This window comes from Heptranchias perlo, chromosome 38 (assembly GCF_035084215.1).
Source record: "Heptranchias perlo isolate sHepPer1 chromosome 38, sHepPer1.hap1, whole genome shotgun sequence".
NCBI lineage: Eukaryota > Metazoa > Chordata > Chondrichthyes > Hexanchiformes > Hexanchidae > Heptranchias > Heptranchias perlo.
In genome coordinates, this window is record NC_090362.1 from 3,653,720 (window position 1) to 3,671,125 (window position 17,406).

The window sequence follows — 17,406 nt, forward strand, 5'->3', positions numbered from 1 at the left end:
TTCTACTTTTCACCTGCTGCCCTTAAAGGCCGTGTGTAGGTAGCAACATATCCCTTCAACTGATATCAATATGAACTATTTATAACCTTTAATCCCAGTAAAAAAGCTGGATTTTTCTTCGAAAATGCTGAGTTTAGCTTAGCGATGGCATCCATGATACACTAAACTTCCCTCAGATCATGACTTGTGCAGTCAACCTTCATCCCTCACAATGCAATGTTCAAGCACCTTCTCATCTTCTCCATGTCCCTCAATAGGGCAACAAAAATCCTTTTTCCTTCAGTGTTAATTTCACCCATACTCTGAAATTTACTAACAAACCACCTCATCAGACTTCAGCAGTACCTATCGACAATTCCTTGGATTTGCCTATTTAGAGCAGTGCCCATAAAAAGGTACATGCCAGGGTAACAGCTAATCATAACCATGCTCCAGACGATCCATGAACAACATCATAACAGATCTGCTACTAGTACAAAAAGGTGCTTTCATTCTCCACCACTTAGATCTTTTAACAGGAAAGCATTAAGTTATTGTAATTTGAAAAATGTGAGTTGGCAGATTTTAAGGCATTTCATAGATAGAATCTTTAACTACTCAGTACCAATTTGGATTGTTTGCAAAAAGAAACTATAATGAACTCTCCCAAAACAAAAGGATGATATCTATGCACTTGCTGACATTGTTTAATCTTCCCTTCTTAATGCCTTCAGTTTCTAGTTAAAGCAGACATTTTTTTTTAAAAAACAGAACTTTTCCTTATGTAATGACATAAAGGACACCATGAATGGCAAGTACTATCCTTAGCTCATGATTCTTGCCATCAAGTAAAGCAGAGTTCTACTTAAAATGAAAGCTGTTCTAACCAACTTTAGCGTAAAACACTTATGGAGCATCTGAAAACAACATTATTATAGTGTCCTCTCTAACATTTCGGATTATGGGGTAATTCACTAGAACATACTTCAATAATAGAACACCACAGTCCATGAACTGGAAACTAGTCAACTCAAAATGATAACCATTGTCCCCAGGAGGATTAGAGGAATTGCTTAATCACTCTCCAATTAACTTAAGTGAAGTCAGTGAAATACATGGTATTAAGTTAACATCCCACGAATGATTGGTAAACTTCACTAACATTAGAGGAAGAGACTTTTTTTTAAAAAACCACCACAAGCACAACACTGCACCCTTCAAATGTGGTTAAACTAGCTGGATCATTTGCCTGTTCAGATTTGTTGGAATGCTTCACAAATTTAGACATATGAATACTAGCGTTTCACCGTGATGTAATAATGAGCTAAATCAATGACCATAACTAGTATTTTAGTTTATTTCCCCCTCCCCCACTCAATACACAGACCAAGGTAACCAAACTGTGGTGAGAATTTTAAATTCTTTCCCCATCCATTAAAAAAAGACTAAATTTGTACAACTTATAAATGTAATTACTCCCTGACCTGAAGGATATCATCTAATTAATAAATCTACAACTTTTTTTAAAAATGTACTTTTAGTGAATGCACCCTTTCCAAAGTTTTCCCATGCCTCATGCAGCCATAGAAATTTAAGTTAGAAATTGGAGTTAAAACTCATACAAATAACAGCACAGGAGGCAGCTATCCACTCTATTGTGCCTGGCTCTTCAACTAGACTATCTATTCTAATTCCATTACCGAATATTCTTCCTTTTCAAATACAATCAAATTTACATCATATGCCCCAATCGCCACTTGCGGTAAAGCATTCAACGCTTCAAAAAGCCTTTTTATGGGGGGTGGAGGGGGAGAAAAACTAACTTCCCCTTCATTCTTCTAGTGATAATCTTGAATCCATACTCTTGGTACCAATTCACTAACCAGTAGGAACAAGCTTTCACATTTGCTCTCACAAAATCTATAAAAACTTAGAAAGCCTCTTTTACATCCCATCCCTCAAAGTTCCTTTGTAACAGAAAATGTCCCAATTGAGAGTGCCTTTCTTTATAACTATATACTACTATTCCCAATGTTATTCCTGTGAATCTTCACCAATAGTTCCAACACCCTTTCTTTAACACTTCCATTGTGGCCTAACCAATTACTTTAACAAATTGAATATTGCTTCTCATTTTCATGAGACGTCTTGTGGCACCGCATCAAACACCATCTGAAAATCCACACTTGGAACATCTACAATATACCCTTCATCAATACACCGAGTTCCACAGAAAATTCAACCAAGCCAAGCTCACTCTTTACAAATCCATGCTGAATATTGTGGACCTGCCCATGCAGTTTCCCCTTTCCTTTATTGATTTTCTTGTTTAAAGTAAGCCCTCAAAAGCTCAAAATTTTAGGTTGTTTTACGCCTTCATATGCTTATTCTTAACCCTTCCCCCAAACACTCAGATTTGCCAATACCACGCTAGTTTAAATGCTCATTCACTGTTTCATTTATTCGCTGCAAAGACTCTGGTACTGGTCTGGTTTAGTTTTGTTTAGAAGCTAGTTAACATGTTTATTTGGAAAAATTCATGCACATTTTCTTCATAAAATATCACCATGTACCCCCACAAAATAATAATTTTTTAAAAAAACTTCTTGGGTATTTTAGAACAAAATTGATGTAATGCAATTTTGCATTGTACCTACCAGGTTTGATGTCCTTATAAACATAGCTTTCCAAGGCAAACAAGAATTCTCCTGAAGAGGCACCTTCATCCCAGCACGCAGCAATAACAATAAATATCACACATGAAGACAGTATTTACAGTTAAGTGTAGTTTAAAGGCATTTTAACCAGATTTCAAATTTTACCAGTAAAAGATAGTTACACTTTCAAAAATAAAATTCCAGACATAGGGTCAATCCTTTAAATGCACAATTTTCAGAATGGGAAACAGATATTCCCCAATGGCTTTGCTGCTAAATACACTATCTGACGTGGCATTGAGTCATATAGATCAGAGAGGCACTCAATTAAATCTCTGGCTGATGTGGAATTAAATCAATTTCACCCAAGGAGGGATGCTACAATTGGCCTCTGAACTGGATCAATCTGATTTGGTCCTTTTGGCTCCCATAGTCAGCCATCCACTTGGTTAATAGTGGAGGGCCAGTGCCCATGAATGTGTACCAACACAAGTTACTGTTTCAGGAGAAAATGAAGGTCAAGGGCAAAACGAGGAAAGAGGGAAAGGGGGCAATCAGAGTTGGTACCGTGCAAGAATGAAATCTTGACTAACCTGTGGGCTTAATATATGACCAGGTAGCTACACAGTGATTCTATGTTAATGATAAATAAAAATGAGGAAACTAAATACATTTTAAAACAGAAAAAAATAATGTGCAGTATAAATTACTTCCAGCCAATTCCACTAAAAACCTGATTCAACGATACAATTACCAATTTGTACTGAATTGATTTAACCTATTGACTTAATCATACAAGTTCCAAGTTATTAGATGTCACTTCAACATGCATGTATAAAACCCAAATAGCAAACCAAAGAGGTTCTATTCTTCCAACATTCTTAGCCATATGCAGATCAATGCCATTTATACAGGTCGACAGGATTTACTAACTGAATAAGAATAGTCAGTATTCAATCTATCTTTTGAATACAAAGTCGTTTAATTCAAATTATCCGATAGTGCTAAGAAAATTGAACTAAATTCCGACTTCGTTATCCAGTAATTTGAATTCAAATACTTTTAGCGCAAAAAAAACGACTTAGAATCATCAGGAATAGACTGGCACATCACAGGAACTATGAACCCTGGCTTGCAGAACCAAAGAAGATATATAGGCAAATCCAGCTCTAAGAATGGAGGTACATTTAATACCCATGTAGAAGAGATTAGCCAGCAATTATTTAATTACAAATCAGCATAATACAATCATTAGCTACTTTAAGAAAATCAGGAAGTCCTGCACCATCCATTTCACTTCTCTCAATAGCAGAAAGCATTTCACCATAAAGATTGGTGTTAAGGGAAATAGGACAGTTCACACTATAAAAGGAAGAGAATTCCCAAGCTCACAAATATAAAAGATGAACTGATCTGCATGTTTACAAAATCAATTTAGATAGACTGAAGTGCACTCAATCTTTCCAACCCTGAGGAAAGAACCTAAAAGGTTGGTTTAAAGGATGGAATGTGCAAAGAACTGTGCTTGACCAAAAGGAGAGCAATCTACCTTTACTTGTTACATTCCAGCAACAGCACAATGAACCTGTCAATCTCAAGGCAAAGGTAAAAATAAAACACTCTGTCCAATAGTAACTGCTTTCTAGCAGAAATGACTACAGTGACTGAAGCTTCTGAGCACTCCTTTCCCATAGGCATGCCAAGCCACTTTGAAAACACAATGTAGCAAGGGCCCCATTCAAATAAACTTCTATCTTACTGGAAGATTTGAACTCTTCAAGAATATAATCTTCATAACAAGTAGCTAGAGTAACCAAAAACTCTTGCGCAACATAAGTTACAGTAGATCAACAATGATACCATTTAGCTCATTAACCAGTTATCTCATGACAATATTGACTATGAGCTTAACGGCATAGATATCAGATTCTGATTGCCAGATTAAAATCCCAACACAATACCAGGTGCTTGAGAACAGGCATGACAAGGTAACCACCACTGAGGCAGGGGAGAGGAGGAAGGAAGAAATTATTAGGTAGTACTTCTGTCACATCTTTCTTTTAATATGCAACAATTTCTCTTCGTCAGTATTAAGTTTAATTTGCCACTTGCTTGCCCAGTTGTATTTAACCTAAAACCGTATGCAAAACATAAATTGCATCTTCCATCCCTATTGCTATTATATCTATACATTTAGAACTGATTTCTGACAAGGGGTCCAATCTCTGAACCTGCAGTACTCCATTTAGCACCTCCCCAGACTGCTATTTTGACCCTTAGTACAAAAGTACTCAGTTTCCCAGTTTTTAATCCAATCCCACATTCTACCCTGGATTTCAGTTTATTAGTTTTTCACATGGGACTTTTATCAAAAGCCATCTCAAAATCCAAAAACACTACATTGCAGTGGCTGCTCCTCTTACTTTACTCATGATATCCTCAAAGAAACGGAGGAGGTTTGTCCCTACTAAAACCATGTTAACTGTCACTTATTAAGCTATATACAGGCACTCCACCAGCTCTTTAGTCTAATTTCCATTTTTTGATGCAAGACCAATGGTCCTGTACTTACCAAGGTCAGAATGGTTCCCCTTTCTAAAAAAAAACTATAACACTATTTTTGCAAGTTTACAATCCTTCAGAACTTCTCCATTGCCCAATGAATCTATCGGCACCCTGGAAATTTTCTCCCTGGTCTCCTCGGCCCTGCACGGAACGGCATCTGCTCAGGAAATTTGACAGTCTAAAAACTGGAGAGTAACTACCACCTTCTAGTCACCGATTTCAAAATATTCCACAATATTTGCTGTACCTTCTTGCCAAACACATAGGAAATCACCAAGAATTAATTCAAAATGGGTTCATTCCACTTTGAGGGCATGAGAAGTGGGACAAATGGTCCAAAGAACAATTTTAACAATCCGCTTGTCTTTTGTTCCAATCAGGTTCAGCCACCAAGTGTATAGAGAAGTTTGGTGGGGGGGGGGGGGGGGGGAAGGGAATGTGAGAAAGAACCGACCAGTATCTTCCTTACTAGGGAATAATGTGTAACTGTACAGGTCATTGAAAGACTCGAAAATGGCCACTTCGTCAAACAAGCCAAACTCTGAACTCAATCCCACCTTCCCAATATTTGACATAACAATCTATCCCCTCTCTCTGCACAAAGACGCCTTTTTTGTTAAAACTGACAAGCAATTAATGAAATTGCAGAAACACAAATCATTGAAATGTCCAATTTCTGCAAAAACAATTTTGAAATTGTTAATTCAATCAGGCTAAATCAGGACAAACCAGCACTAATGATCATTTAGAACTTCTCAAGCAGCTAATAAGCCACTTAATCTGTATAAACGTTCAAGGGTTCATTCATCCAACTGGGGAACATGTCACTCATAAAACATGCCTGAACACCAGCCGAGAAAAATAATAATTTACCCAAATCATACTGCATGCACTCAGTGGCAGTCGTTGCTTTACTGCTTAAGAATGCTTTTAAGTGCAACACAGATCAAGATGTAGAAACCGTCGGTGTCAAAAATTTGCATATCGCTAATTATGTTGCTAGATTACATTTTTCTTCATTTTTTAAAAAAGCTGCTTAATTTATTTTACAGCAAATAACTCAAACCATCCTTGCTCCAGCATGGATGGTGTAGACACTCCTAGTTTCTGCACAGTAAACAAATTGAAAACAGCATAGAAAGTTACTGAGCATAACCAGGCACTGTAACTCTTAGACAAACAAGCCAAAATTCTGCGTCACACATCATGGTAGTACACTGTTAAGATCTTAAATATGGGATCTGTGGGTTTTTTTTTAAAATGAAGTGAAACTCTTTCATCACGCCAAACTGCCTATTTTATTTCCAAGCCATGGCAACTCTGCAAGTGCAGCGATAGGAATGCTCAAAAAATAGTTAATGCGTTCACACCAGGAAACGTTATCTCAAAAAGCAATTACAATCAGTTTTGAAGAAAATAAATCTTCACACAAGGCAACAGCCAAGTACATCCTGGAAAGTTGTTTTTTTAAAAAAGGAAAATAAAAAGGTTTGAAAAGCTTTTTGCAGCTCGTTATGTATGACTTCTTTGTGAACAGATGCTAAATAAATATACCCTGTAACTGTGACTCTTATAAACCATCAGCTCAGCTTAAAACTTAACTGCTTCAAATGGGTGTGTGGAGAAAATAATGTTGAATTGATTGGTTCCAACACATTTCAGCCCTGCCCTCCAATTGAACTTTATTGGTTCATACTGATTATATGAAATTCCAGTGGGGCGGGGGACAATTTCTTCTGAGTTGCTGTCACATGGGCTGAAAACCTGACAGTCCTTGTATGTGGATTTATTTCCTGGTTTTGAGTGACATGGTTAACATAATGCACTCTCAGGATGCGGAGCTTGCGGATGATGTTCTTCGCTGCCAGCCACAATAGAACAGTTTAAAATCACAATACATACAATTAGAAAAAAAATTGGAAAACTGGCTGAGATTTTTCCAAACATACCTTTTTTTGCTGCTTTTTGCAAGGCACATTCAATGCGCAATAGCTCTTTCTGCTTGTTTTCCTGCAGCTGTTTCTCTTCCTTTTCTGCATCATATTGAATACCTTCAGGAACAAAAAACAATTGTGAACTTCTATAAGGTACATAATCATTTCATCTTACCATTATCATCTAGGGCTGCAGAGTAAGGGGCAAGTAATACAGAAGTCTGCTTAAATGCAGGTGATATTTGGTTAGTGCTACTAAACTCAAAAGCCCCTTTCCACTTTGCAATGATCAATGATCCTGCCCAGCTACCTGAATAAAGTAGGAGAAGCTAATACTTCAGAGCTTTTCAGTACTAATTGATGTGTATTTACTCCATTTCAAAGAAGCTAATATTTGAATTGAAACGGATGGAAGCCAATCTTTTACAACTAATGTGGGTGTGCAAAGAAAGGAGACTTTCAACTTCTGGACTTTCAGCTGCCCTGCAATTAATTTTACAGATATTTGCAATCTAGGGAAGCAATATTCCAATTCTATGAAGCTGGAAAATTTGAAAAGAAATGTTAGCTAAAATCTAGTGGGGAAGCAGTGGAGAACAACACCCCTAGATTAGGGAAGGGAAAAGAGTATCCATTCTTGAGCACTATGCAATAACCCCTTTGGTATCTGATAATTTGCAAAAGCTTTCCGTAATTTTAAAAATTATGTGCAACAAAACTGCAATATTTATACCTAAATTTGCATTCCCTGCCATATGTTTCAGATAAAAGAAAGCCTGCTGACATGTCATTATACCAGAGTGCAGTTTGTGATTTAAGAGCATGATCTTTAATAAATGTGTTTACAAAATGTTTTTCATGGATAACAGGTCCCTATTAACCTTGATATGATTACCAGATACAGAAATTGGTTCTGCAATCAGGTCTTTTCAATTGTGATGGTAACACACAAGATGAAAGCATACATGCGTGCACATTTAGCAAACATGACCAGTTAAAATTTGTGGGTTGCACATTTGGCAACTGATCTCACTGCAGAGTCCGTCAGCACACAATGATAACTAACAGTTTATAGTAATAAGGGTGGGGGGGGGGGGCGGATATTCTGTAATATTTAGTGGTGAACCTAAAGACATATTTTTCCAGAGATGAGTGTTGTTCTGTCAGCTCCACCTCCCCCACCGTCCCCCCAACCCCAGAAATCTTCTCTCTCAATCCACATTGTCCTCCAGAACAACAAAAACATAGAAAACCTCTGTTTGGGAGTGAGTCCTGGATCTCCAATAAACATATAAAGACTAGAATTAGCATAAATGCTGAGTGTCATGACAGCAAACTGCAGAACAAGAAAGTCAGTCCAAATACCAAGCATATCTCACTCTACATTAACAGCACAACTCTGACTTCCTTTTGGGTTTTACACTAGATATTCCACCTGGGTTCAGCATTACTAACCGTGCCTAAAAGTGGACCTCGAACTAAACTCGCCACAGAAAGTTAAGACTTGTCCATTTCAGTCTAAATATCCTTTTAACGATGTGGCAAGTTGTAATTACTGCCAGTCAACCTCTATGGCACAGAAAATTAACTATTATACGTGTGGAGTCTCATTCCTTCAGGTTTTAATTGTATTGGAGATTTTAAAAGCGTAAAACTTTAAATTAATTTTTTTTTAGTAATGCTGAACCCAGGTGGAATATCGAGTGTAAAACCCAAAAGGAAGTCAGAGTTGAGCTGTTAATGTAGAGTGAATTGTAAACAATTTTACAACACCAAGTTATAGTCCAGCAATTTTATTTTAAATTCACAAGCTTTCGGAGGCTTCCTCCTTCGTCAGGTGAACGATGTGACAATGTAGAGTGAGGTATGCTTGGTATTTGGACTGACTTTCTTGTTCTGCAGTTCGCTGTCATGACACTCAGCATTTATGCTAATTCTAGTCTTTACTTGTTTATTGGAGATCCAGGACTCACTCCCAAACAGAGGTTTTCTGTGTTTTCATTGTTCTGGAGGACAATATGGATTGAGAGAGAAGATTTGAGAGGTTGGCCCGGGGCGGGGGTGAAATATGTGTCTTTAGGTTCACCACTAAATATTATTGAATATACACCCCTCCCCTTTATTACGATAAACTGTTGGACATCATTGTGTGCTGACGGACTCTGCTGTGAGAGATCAGTTGCCAAATGTGCAATCCACAAATTTTAACTGGTCATGTTTGCTAAATGTGCACGTGTGTATGCTTACATCTTCTGTGTTTGTCTTTTTTTCTTTCCTTCTGTTATTTCTCTTTCTGTACCTGATTTAACATTGAATTCACCAATTCGAACTTACACTTCCTTCTCAGTCCTTGCACTGTTGATTTCACAATCCTTCAACCTGATTGGGTATCTCCTTAACCAATTACTTGCCCTGTTCGCTCAGGTCCCAGATGCCCGGTTTCCCTCGCTGCGCTGTTATCACTTCGCACTTTCAGCAACTCGCCATGCAAAAAATTTTAAAAGCCGAAACGTGCAAGGGCAAGTTTAAATAACGGCAAACGCTGGTCGATGCCCTGAAGCAGCAAATTATGGCCCGTTCAGTCCATTCCCTCAACAGACAGCATACAATTAGCTTTTTCATCTCCCCTACCCAACCCACTCAGTGAACCTCCAAGAAAATAGAACACTGCTATTTCTCCCAACCCAAGGAAATCAAGCAAAACTTGAAATATTTATCCAATCTTGCAACCCACATATACAAGTGTATCCTGCATGTGACTTCTCCATGGTCCATCCAACATATGAACTATCCTGGTCTAGAGATTTACTCTGGATCTGTTCTTACAATCTATTCCGAAACATTTACCCATCAATTCCCTCATCAACGTTGACACCTTGAAGTTAAAATAATCTGCTTACAGCTACTTATACTAAAATGTGAAAAAATATTTTGTATCTCAATGTCATGCAAGAACTATAATATTAATATGGTTTGAAGTAAAAGCTGGCAGAAGATGGCACCATGGTGGCACTGTTGTGAAGTTTGATGATCTGCCCCTCTTAAAAAGCAAAAGTTGTGACCCGGAGTTACTCGTGCCTCTAAGCAGCCTGCACCTGTCCTGGAATTTCATCAGTAGACTCACTTTGCAGTCAGGGGAATTTACACAGTGTCAAGACTAAGAAAAGGCCAAAAAGCCAACTTCTTAACAAAAAAAACCATCATAGTCAGTAAAATGGAATGAATAAAAGCAACCTGTGTTAAATCTGAGGGCAAGTCAATCTATGCCATTGAGGGTACCACCCCATCAATAAGTTATATAACCCAACTGGTAAGTCTTAGCAGAAGCTTGCCTTACATAGCAACAGGAGTAGGCCATTCAGCCCCTTGAGCCTGTTCCGCTATTCAATTAGATCACGGCAAACTCCATCCACGCACCTTGGTTCTGTAACCCTTAATAACCTTGACTAACAAAAATAATTGAGTAATGGCATATGCCACGGTGGAAAGCAGGGTGGGAAGGAAAGAAAGAACAAAAAAATCCAGTGTCAGAACCTCCTCACATTTCCTAAGATAATCTAGTTATCCAGATCAAATGAGTAGTGGTTGCTGTGTAAAAGAACCCTGTTAAAAAAAAACTTCGCCCTCAGAAAATGATTCTTCTGGATCACAGCATCCGTGCCTTTCAGTATGTGGTCATTATCTCCACTGCTATTCCATCCAGGCAAGAAGAGAGAGAAAAAAAGAGGAAGAGAGAAAGAGAAAAAAGAGGGAGCCAGAAAGAAACAAACTAAACTAAATTTTCATTGATATAGCACCTTTTATGACTCAGGCGATCCCAAAACACTTCACAGCCAATTAAGTACTTTTGAAGTACAATCATGGTTAGAACGAAGGGAAACGTAGTAGCCAAATTGTGCTCAGCCAGGTCCCACAAATGGCAATGAGATAAAACAACCCCTACCCATATTCAAGGCCACCACTTAACCTTGTCATCTCACATGGTCTCTCTACTCCCATCGAGTCAATCATGGATAAGGCCTTCTCTGATCACTTGCTTGTGTTTCTCTCCACCCGCATCCCCCTTCCAACCCCACTTCCTTCTGTTTGCCCTGGAAAAAACTCCCAAGTCACTTACAACTGCGCTTGCAAATTCCCAACAGTCTAGCTTTTGGCCCTCCATTCACTACAACATTTCTGCAGCTACCAATCTGCTCAATCACACCCTCACCTCCACCTTTCATATCCTTGTCCCCATTAAAACCAATTACTCTCTCACACCTAGGTCCCTCCCTCTGGTATAGCCCTCATCTCCACTCCCTTAAGTCCAAGGGACACAGACTTCAACGTTTATGGTGGACACCTAGTTTATCCATTCATCCTGGAATGCAAAGATAACCCCTGGCTACTCTTCTCCTCTACAAACCATCTTCTTAAACCCCTCTTCCCCAGCCTCCTACACCCTCACCACCAGCAAGTGCAAGAAGCTTATGGACATCTTTGTCAATAAGATGGAGACTGCCTCTGCCGCTTCCCTCCCTTCCCCTAACCCACCAAGCCAAATTTCCCCTATGGCTCCCCCCTGCCCTAGCCCTGAACTCAATTTTCTTTAGTTTCTCTCCCATCTCTCTTCATGCCCTCTCCGAGCTCATGTTGTCCATAAGTTACACCAACTGCTCCCCCGACCCTAGTTCCAACAAACTTCTGACCACCCAACTTCCCTACCTGGGGGGCCCCCCATGTACGCAGATATTGTTAATGGTTCTTTCTCCTTAGGTACTGTGCCGCACCCCTTCAAATTTCCCATCATCACCCCCTCCTCAAAAAACCCACCCTTGACCCCTCTGTCCTTGCAAACTACAGCCCCATCTCAAACCTCCCTTTCCTCTCCAAAGTCCTTGAATGTGTTGTCACCTCCCAAATCCGTGCTCATCTTTCCTGCATCTCCATGTCTGAATCCCTCGAATTAGGTTTCCATCCCTGCCACAGCACTGAAACGGCCCTTATCAAAGTCACAAATGACATCATATGTGACCGTGACCAAAGTAAACTATCCCTCCTCATCCTTCTCTACCTGTCTGCAGCCTTCGACACAGTTGACCTCACCATCCTCCGCCAACGCCTCTCCTCCGTTGTCCAGCTGTGTGGGACTGCGCTCGCCGGGTTCCATTTTTATCTATCTAGTCATAGCCAGAGAAGCACCTGCAATGGCTACCTCCGGAGTCCCCCAAGGATCTATCCTTGGCCCCGTCCTATTTCTCAATTACATGCTGCCCTTCGGCAACACCATCTGAAAACACAATGTCAGGTTTCACAGGTATGCTGACAACACCCAGCTCTACCTCACCACCACACTATCTCTGATGTCACGCTGCTTGTTCGACATCCAGTACTGGATGAGCAAAAAATTTCCTCCAACTAAGCATTGGGGAGACGGAAGCCACTGTCTTCAGTCCCCACCACAAACTCTGTTCCCTAGCCACCGACTCCATCCCTCTCCCTGGCCGCTGCCAGAGGCTGAACCAGACTGTTCACAACTTGACGTTCTATTTGACCGAGATGTGCTTCCGACCAAATATCCACTCCACCAAGACAGCCTACTTCCACCTCCATAATATCGCCCGTCTCCACCCCTGCCTCAGCTCATCTGCTGCTGAAACCCTCATCCACGCCTTTGTTACCTCTAGATTTGACTATTCCAATACTCTCCTGGCCGGCCCCCCATCTTCCACCCTCCATAAACTTCAGCTTATCCAAAAGTCTGCTGCCCACATCCTAACTCACCCTTCACCCCTGCGCTCGCTGACCGACATTGGCTCCCGGTCCAGGAAGCCTCGATTTTAAAATTCCCATCCTGGTTTTCAAATCCTTCCATGACCTCGCCCCTCCCTATCTCTGTAACCTCCTCCAACCCAACAACCCTCAGAGATCTCTGTGCTCCTCCAATTCTTGCCTCTTGCGCATCCCCGATTTTCATCGCTCCACTATTGGCAGCCGTGCCTTCAGCTGCCTCAGCCCTTAACTCTGGAATTCCCTCGTATACCTCTCCGCCTCTCTCTCCTCCTTCGTCTCTCCTTAAAAACTACCTCTTTGACCAAGCTTTTGGTCACCTGTCCTAATATCTCCTTTTGTGGCTCGGTATCAAATTTTGTTTGATAATGCTCCTGTGAAGCACCATGGGACGTTTTACTATGTTAAAAGCGCTATATAAAGGCAAATTCTTGTTTATTTTTTAATTCGTTCATTGGATGTGGGTGTTGCTGGCAAGGCCAGCATTTATTACCCATCCCTAATTGCCCTCGAGAAGGTGGTGATGAGCCGCCTTCTTGAACCACTGCAATCCGTGTGGTGATGGTTCTCCCACAGTGCTGTTAGGTAGGGAGCTCCAGGATTTTAACCCAGCGACGATGAAGGAATGGCGATATATTTCCAAGTCGGGATGGTGTGTGACTTGGAGGGGAACATGCCGGTGGTATTGTTCCCATGTGCCTGCTGCCTTGTCCTTCTAGGTGGTAGAGGTCAGGGGTAGAAGGTGCTGTCAAAGAAGCCTTGGTGAGTTGCTGCAATGCATCCTGTGGATGGTACACACTGCAACCTCGGTACGTCGGTGGTGAAGGGAGTGAATGTTTAGGGTGGTGGATGGGGTTCCAATCAAGTGGGCTGCTTTGTCCTGGATGGTGTCAAGCTTCTTGAGTGTTATTGGAGCTGCACTCATGCAGGCAAGTGGATAGTATTCCATCACACTCCTGACTTGTGCCTTGTAGATGGTGGAAAGGCTTTGGGAAATCAGGAGGTGAGTCACTCACCACAGAATACCCAGCCTCTGATCTGCTCTTGTAGCCACAGTATTTATGTGGCTGGTCCAGTTAAGTTTCTGGTCAATGGAGACCCCAGGATGTTGATGGTGGGAGATTCGGCGATGGCAATGCCGTTAAATGTCAAGAGGAGGTGGTTGGATTCGCTCTTGTTGGAGATGGTCATTGCCTGGCACTTGTCTGAAGTGGCAAGTAACGTTCTCTCATCAGCCGAAACCTGGATGTTGTCCAGGTCTTGCTGCATGCGGGCACTGACTGCTTCATTATCTGAAGGGTTGCAAATGGAACTGAACACTGTGCAATCATCAGCAAACATCCCCATTTCTGACCTTCTGATGGTGGGAAGATCATTGATGAAGCAGCTGAAGATGGTTGGGCCTAGGACACTGCCCTGAGGAACTCCTGCAGCAATGTCCTGGGGCTGAGATGATTGGCCTCCAACAACCACTACCATCTTCCTTTGTGCGAGGAATGACTCCGGCCACTGGGGAGTTTTCCCCACCGATTCCCATTGACTTCAATTTTACTAGGGCTCCTTGGTGCCACACTGTCAAATGCTGCCTTGATGTCAAGGGCAGTCACTCTCACCTCACCTCTGGAATTCAGCTCCTTTGTCCATGTCTGAACCAAGGCTGTAATGAGGTCTGGAGCCGAGTGGTCCTGGCGGAGCCCAAAGTGAGCATCGGTGAGCAGATTATTGATGAGTAAGTGCCACTTGATAGCACTGTCGACAACACCTTCCATCACTTTGCTGATGATTGATGGGGCGGTAATTGGCCGGATTGAATTTGTCCTGCTTTTTGTGGACAGGACATACCTGGGCAATTTTCCACATTGTCGGGTAGATGCCAGTGTTGTAGCTATACTGGAACAGCTTGGCTAGAGGTGCAGCTAGTTCTGGAGCACAAGTCTTCAGCCGGGATGTTGTCGGAGCCCATTGCTTTTGCTGTATCCAGTGCACTCAGCCGTTTCTTGATATCACGTGGAGTGAATCAAATTGGCTTCTATGATGGTGGGGATATCGGGAGGAGGCAGAGATGGATCATCCACTCGGCACTTCTGGCTGAAGATGGTTGCAAACGCTTTAGCCTTGGCTTTTGCACTCACGTGCTGGACTCTGCCATCATCGAGGATGGGGATGTTTACAGAGCCTCCTCCTTCCGTTAGTTGTTTAATTGTCCACCACCATTCACGACTGGATGTGGCAGGATTGCAGAGCTTTGATCTGATGCGTTGGTTGTTGTTGCATGCCACGTATCAGAACTACAAGTTTCTGAGGCTGATGTTTCTGTTTTTTAATTAATTTTAGAATTCATCTTTCAGGGGCAACTATTAAGTTTAATCCTATTTTTGGAAGAGCTCTGTCATACAGCACAAATTTACAATCAAGAACCATGCTATTAGCTGCAGTATAATGTACGAACATGAAATTTAAATGGTTTGGATTCAAGCTATTTACAATGGAGTTACATTGAAACTACAGCACAGAAACAGGCCATTCGGCCCAACTGGTCTATGCCGGCGTTTATGCTCCACGTGAGCCTCCTCCCTCCCTATTTCATCTAACCCTGTCAGCATAACCTTCTCTTCCTTGCTCCCTCATGTGCTTATCTAGCTTTCCCCTTAAATCTATCTATGCTATTTGCCTCAACTACTTGTGTTCCTCATTCTTACCACGCTGGGTAAAGAAGTTTTTCCTGCTACCCTATTGAATGTATTAGTGACTATTTTATATTTATGACCTCCAGTTTTGGCTTCCCCCACAAGTGGAAACAGTTTCTCTATATCTACCCCTTCATTATCTTAAAGACCTCTTTCAGGTCACCTCGCAAGCCTTCTCTCTTCTTGAGAGAAAAAGAGTCCCAGCCCAGTCAATCTTTCCTGATAAGGCTATCTTCTCAGTTCTGGTATCATCCTTATGAATCTTTTTTGCACCCTCCCCAATGCCTCTATATCTGTTCTGAAGTATGGAGACCAGAACTGTGCACAGTACTGTGTGGTCTAACCAAGGTTCTACACAAATTTATACAAGTTCTATAACTTCTCTGCTTTTCATTTTTATCCCTCTAGAAACAAACCCCAGTGCGTGATTTACCTTTTTTTAAAATGGCCTTATTAACCTGCATCGCTGGGATGAGATGTATCCTACAGAATGGGACATTCCGTAAGCAGCATCAAAAACGATTTATTTTTCTTGGTCAGCCAGAAGCCTGACACATGGAAGCCCATCAGTATAATAAGAATTTCCAAGTCAAAGAACTGAGAAATCCATACAGGTAGAGTTTGCATTTGCTCAAAATAGAATGGATGTTTGCTCACAGTAAGGACACACCCACTTAGCCAGGTTGAGAGCACCAAGGTGTAGTACCCTGGAAGGGAAAGCCAGCTTGATGTTCAAAAAAGGGAAGAAGGATAAACCCGGCAACTACAGGCCAATCAGCCGAATGTCAGTGGTGGAGAAACTTTTAGAGACAATAATCTGGGACAAAATTAATTGGCACTTCGAAAAGTATGGTTAATAAATGAAAGCCAGCACGGATTTGTTAAAAGCAAATTGTGTGTGACTAACTTAATTGAGTTCTTTGATGAAGTAACGGAGAAGGTTGATGAGGGTTGTGTGGTTGATGTTATGTGTATGGACTTTCAAAAGGCATTTGATAAAGTACCACATAATAGACTTGATGGCAAAATTGAAGGATTAAAGGGGCGGTGGCTGCATGGATACAAAATTGGCTAAGGGACAGAAAGCAGAGGGGAGTGGAAAAAAGTTGTTTTTCAGATTGGAGGGAAGCATACAGTGGTGTTCCCCAGGAGTCAGTATTAGGACCACTACTCTTTTTGAGATATATTAATAACCTGGACTTGGGTATAGAGGGTATAATTTCAAAGTTTGCAGATGACACAAAACTCGGAAATGTAGTAAACAATGTGGAGCATCGTAACAGACTTCAGGAGGACATGGGCAGACTGATGAAATGGGCAGACACATGGCAGGTGAAATTTAACACAGAGAAGTGTGAAGTGATGCATTGTGGTAGGAAGAATGAGGAGAGGCAATATAAACTAAATGGTACAATTTTAAAGAGGGTGCAGGAACAGAGACCTCTGAGGGTGCACATACACAAATCCTTGAAGGTGGCAGGACAAGTTGAGAAGGCTGTTAAAAAGGCATACGGGATCCTGGGCTTTATAAGTATCGGCGTAGAGTACAAAAGCAAAGAAGTTATGCTAGACCTTTATAAAACACTGGCTGGGCCCCAGCTGGAGTATTATGGCCAATCCTGGGCACCACACTTCAGGGAGAATGTTAAGGCCTTAGAGAGGGGGGAGAGGAGATTTACTAGAATGGTACTAGGGATGAGGGACTTCTGTTACATGGAAAGACTAGAGAAACTGGGGTTGTTCTCCTTCGAGCAGAGAAGGTTAAGAGGAGATTTGATAGAGGTGTTCAAAATCATGAACAGTTTTGACAGAGTA

At 41.3% G+C, this 17,406-nt stretch overlaps 1 protein-coding gene across 2 annotated transcripts in view; it reads right to left on the reverse strand.

Annotated features, from left to right (window-relative positions):
• The window catches only part of vps13c (vacuolar protein sorting 13 homolog C), a 294,638-nt gene that overhangs the window by 249,601 nt on the left and 27,631 nt on the right, over window positions 1–17,406 (reverse strand). For both annotated transcript variants that reach the window (XM_067973304.1, XM_067973303.1), the window contains exon 5: window positions 7,151–7,252. In XM_067973304.1, the coding sequence (XP_067829405.1) occupies window positions 7,151–7,252 (102 nt within the window). The remainder of the gene's footprint in view (window positions 1–7,150; window positions 7,253–17,406) is intronic.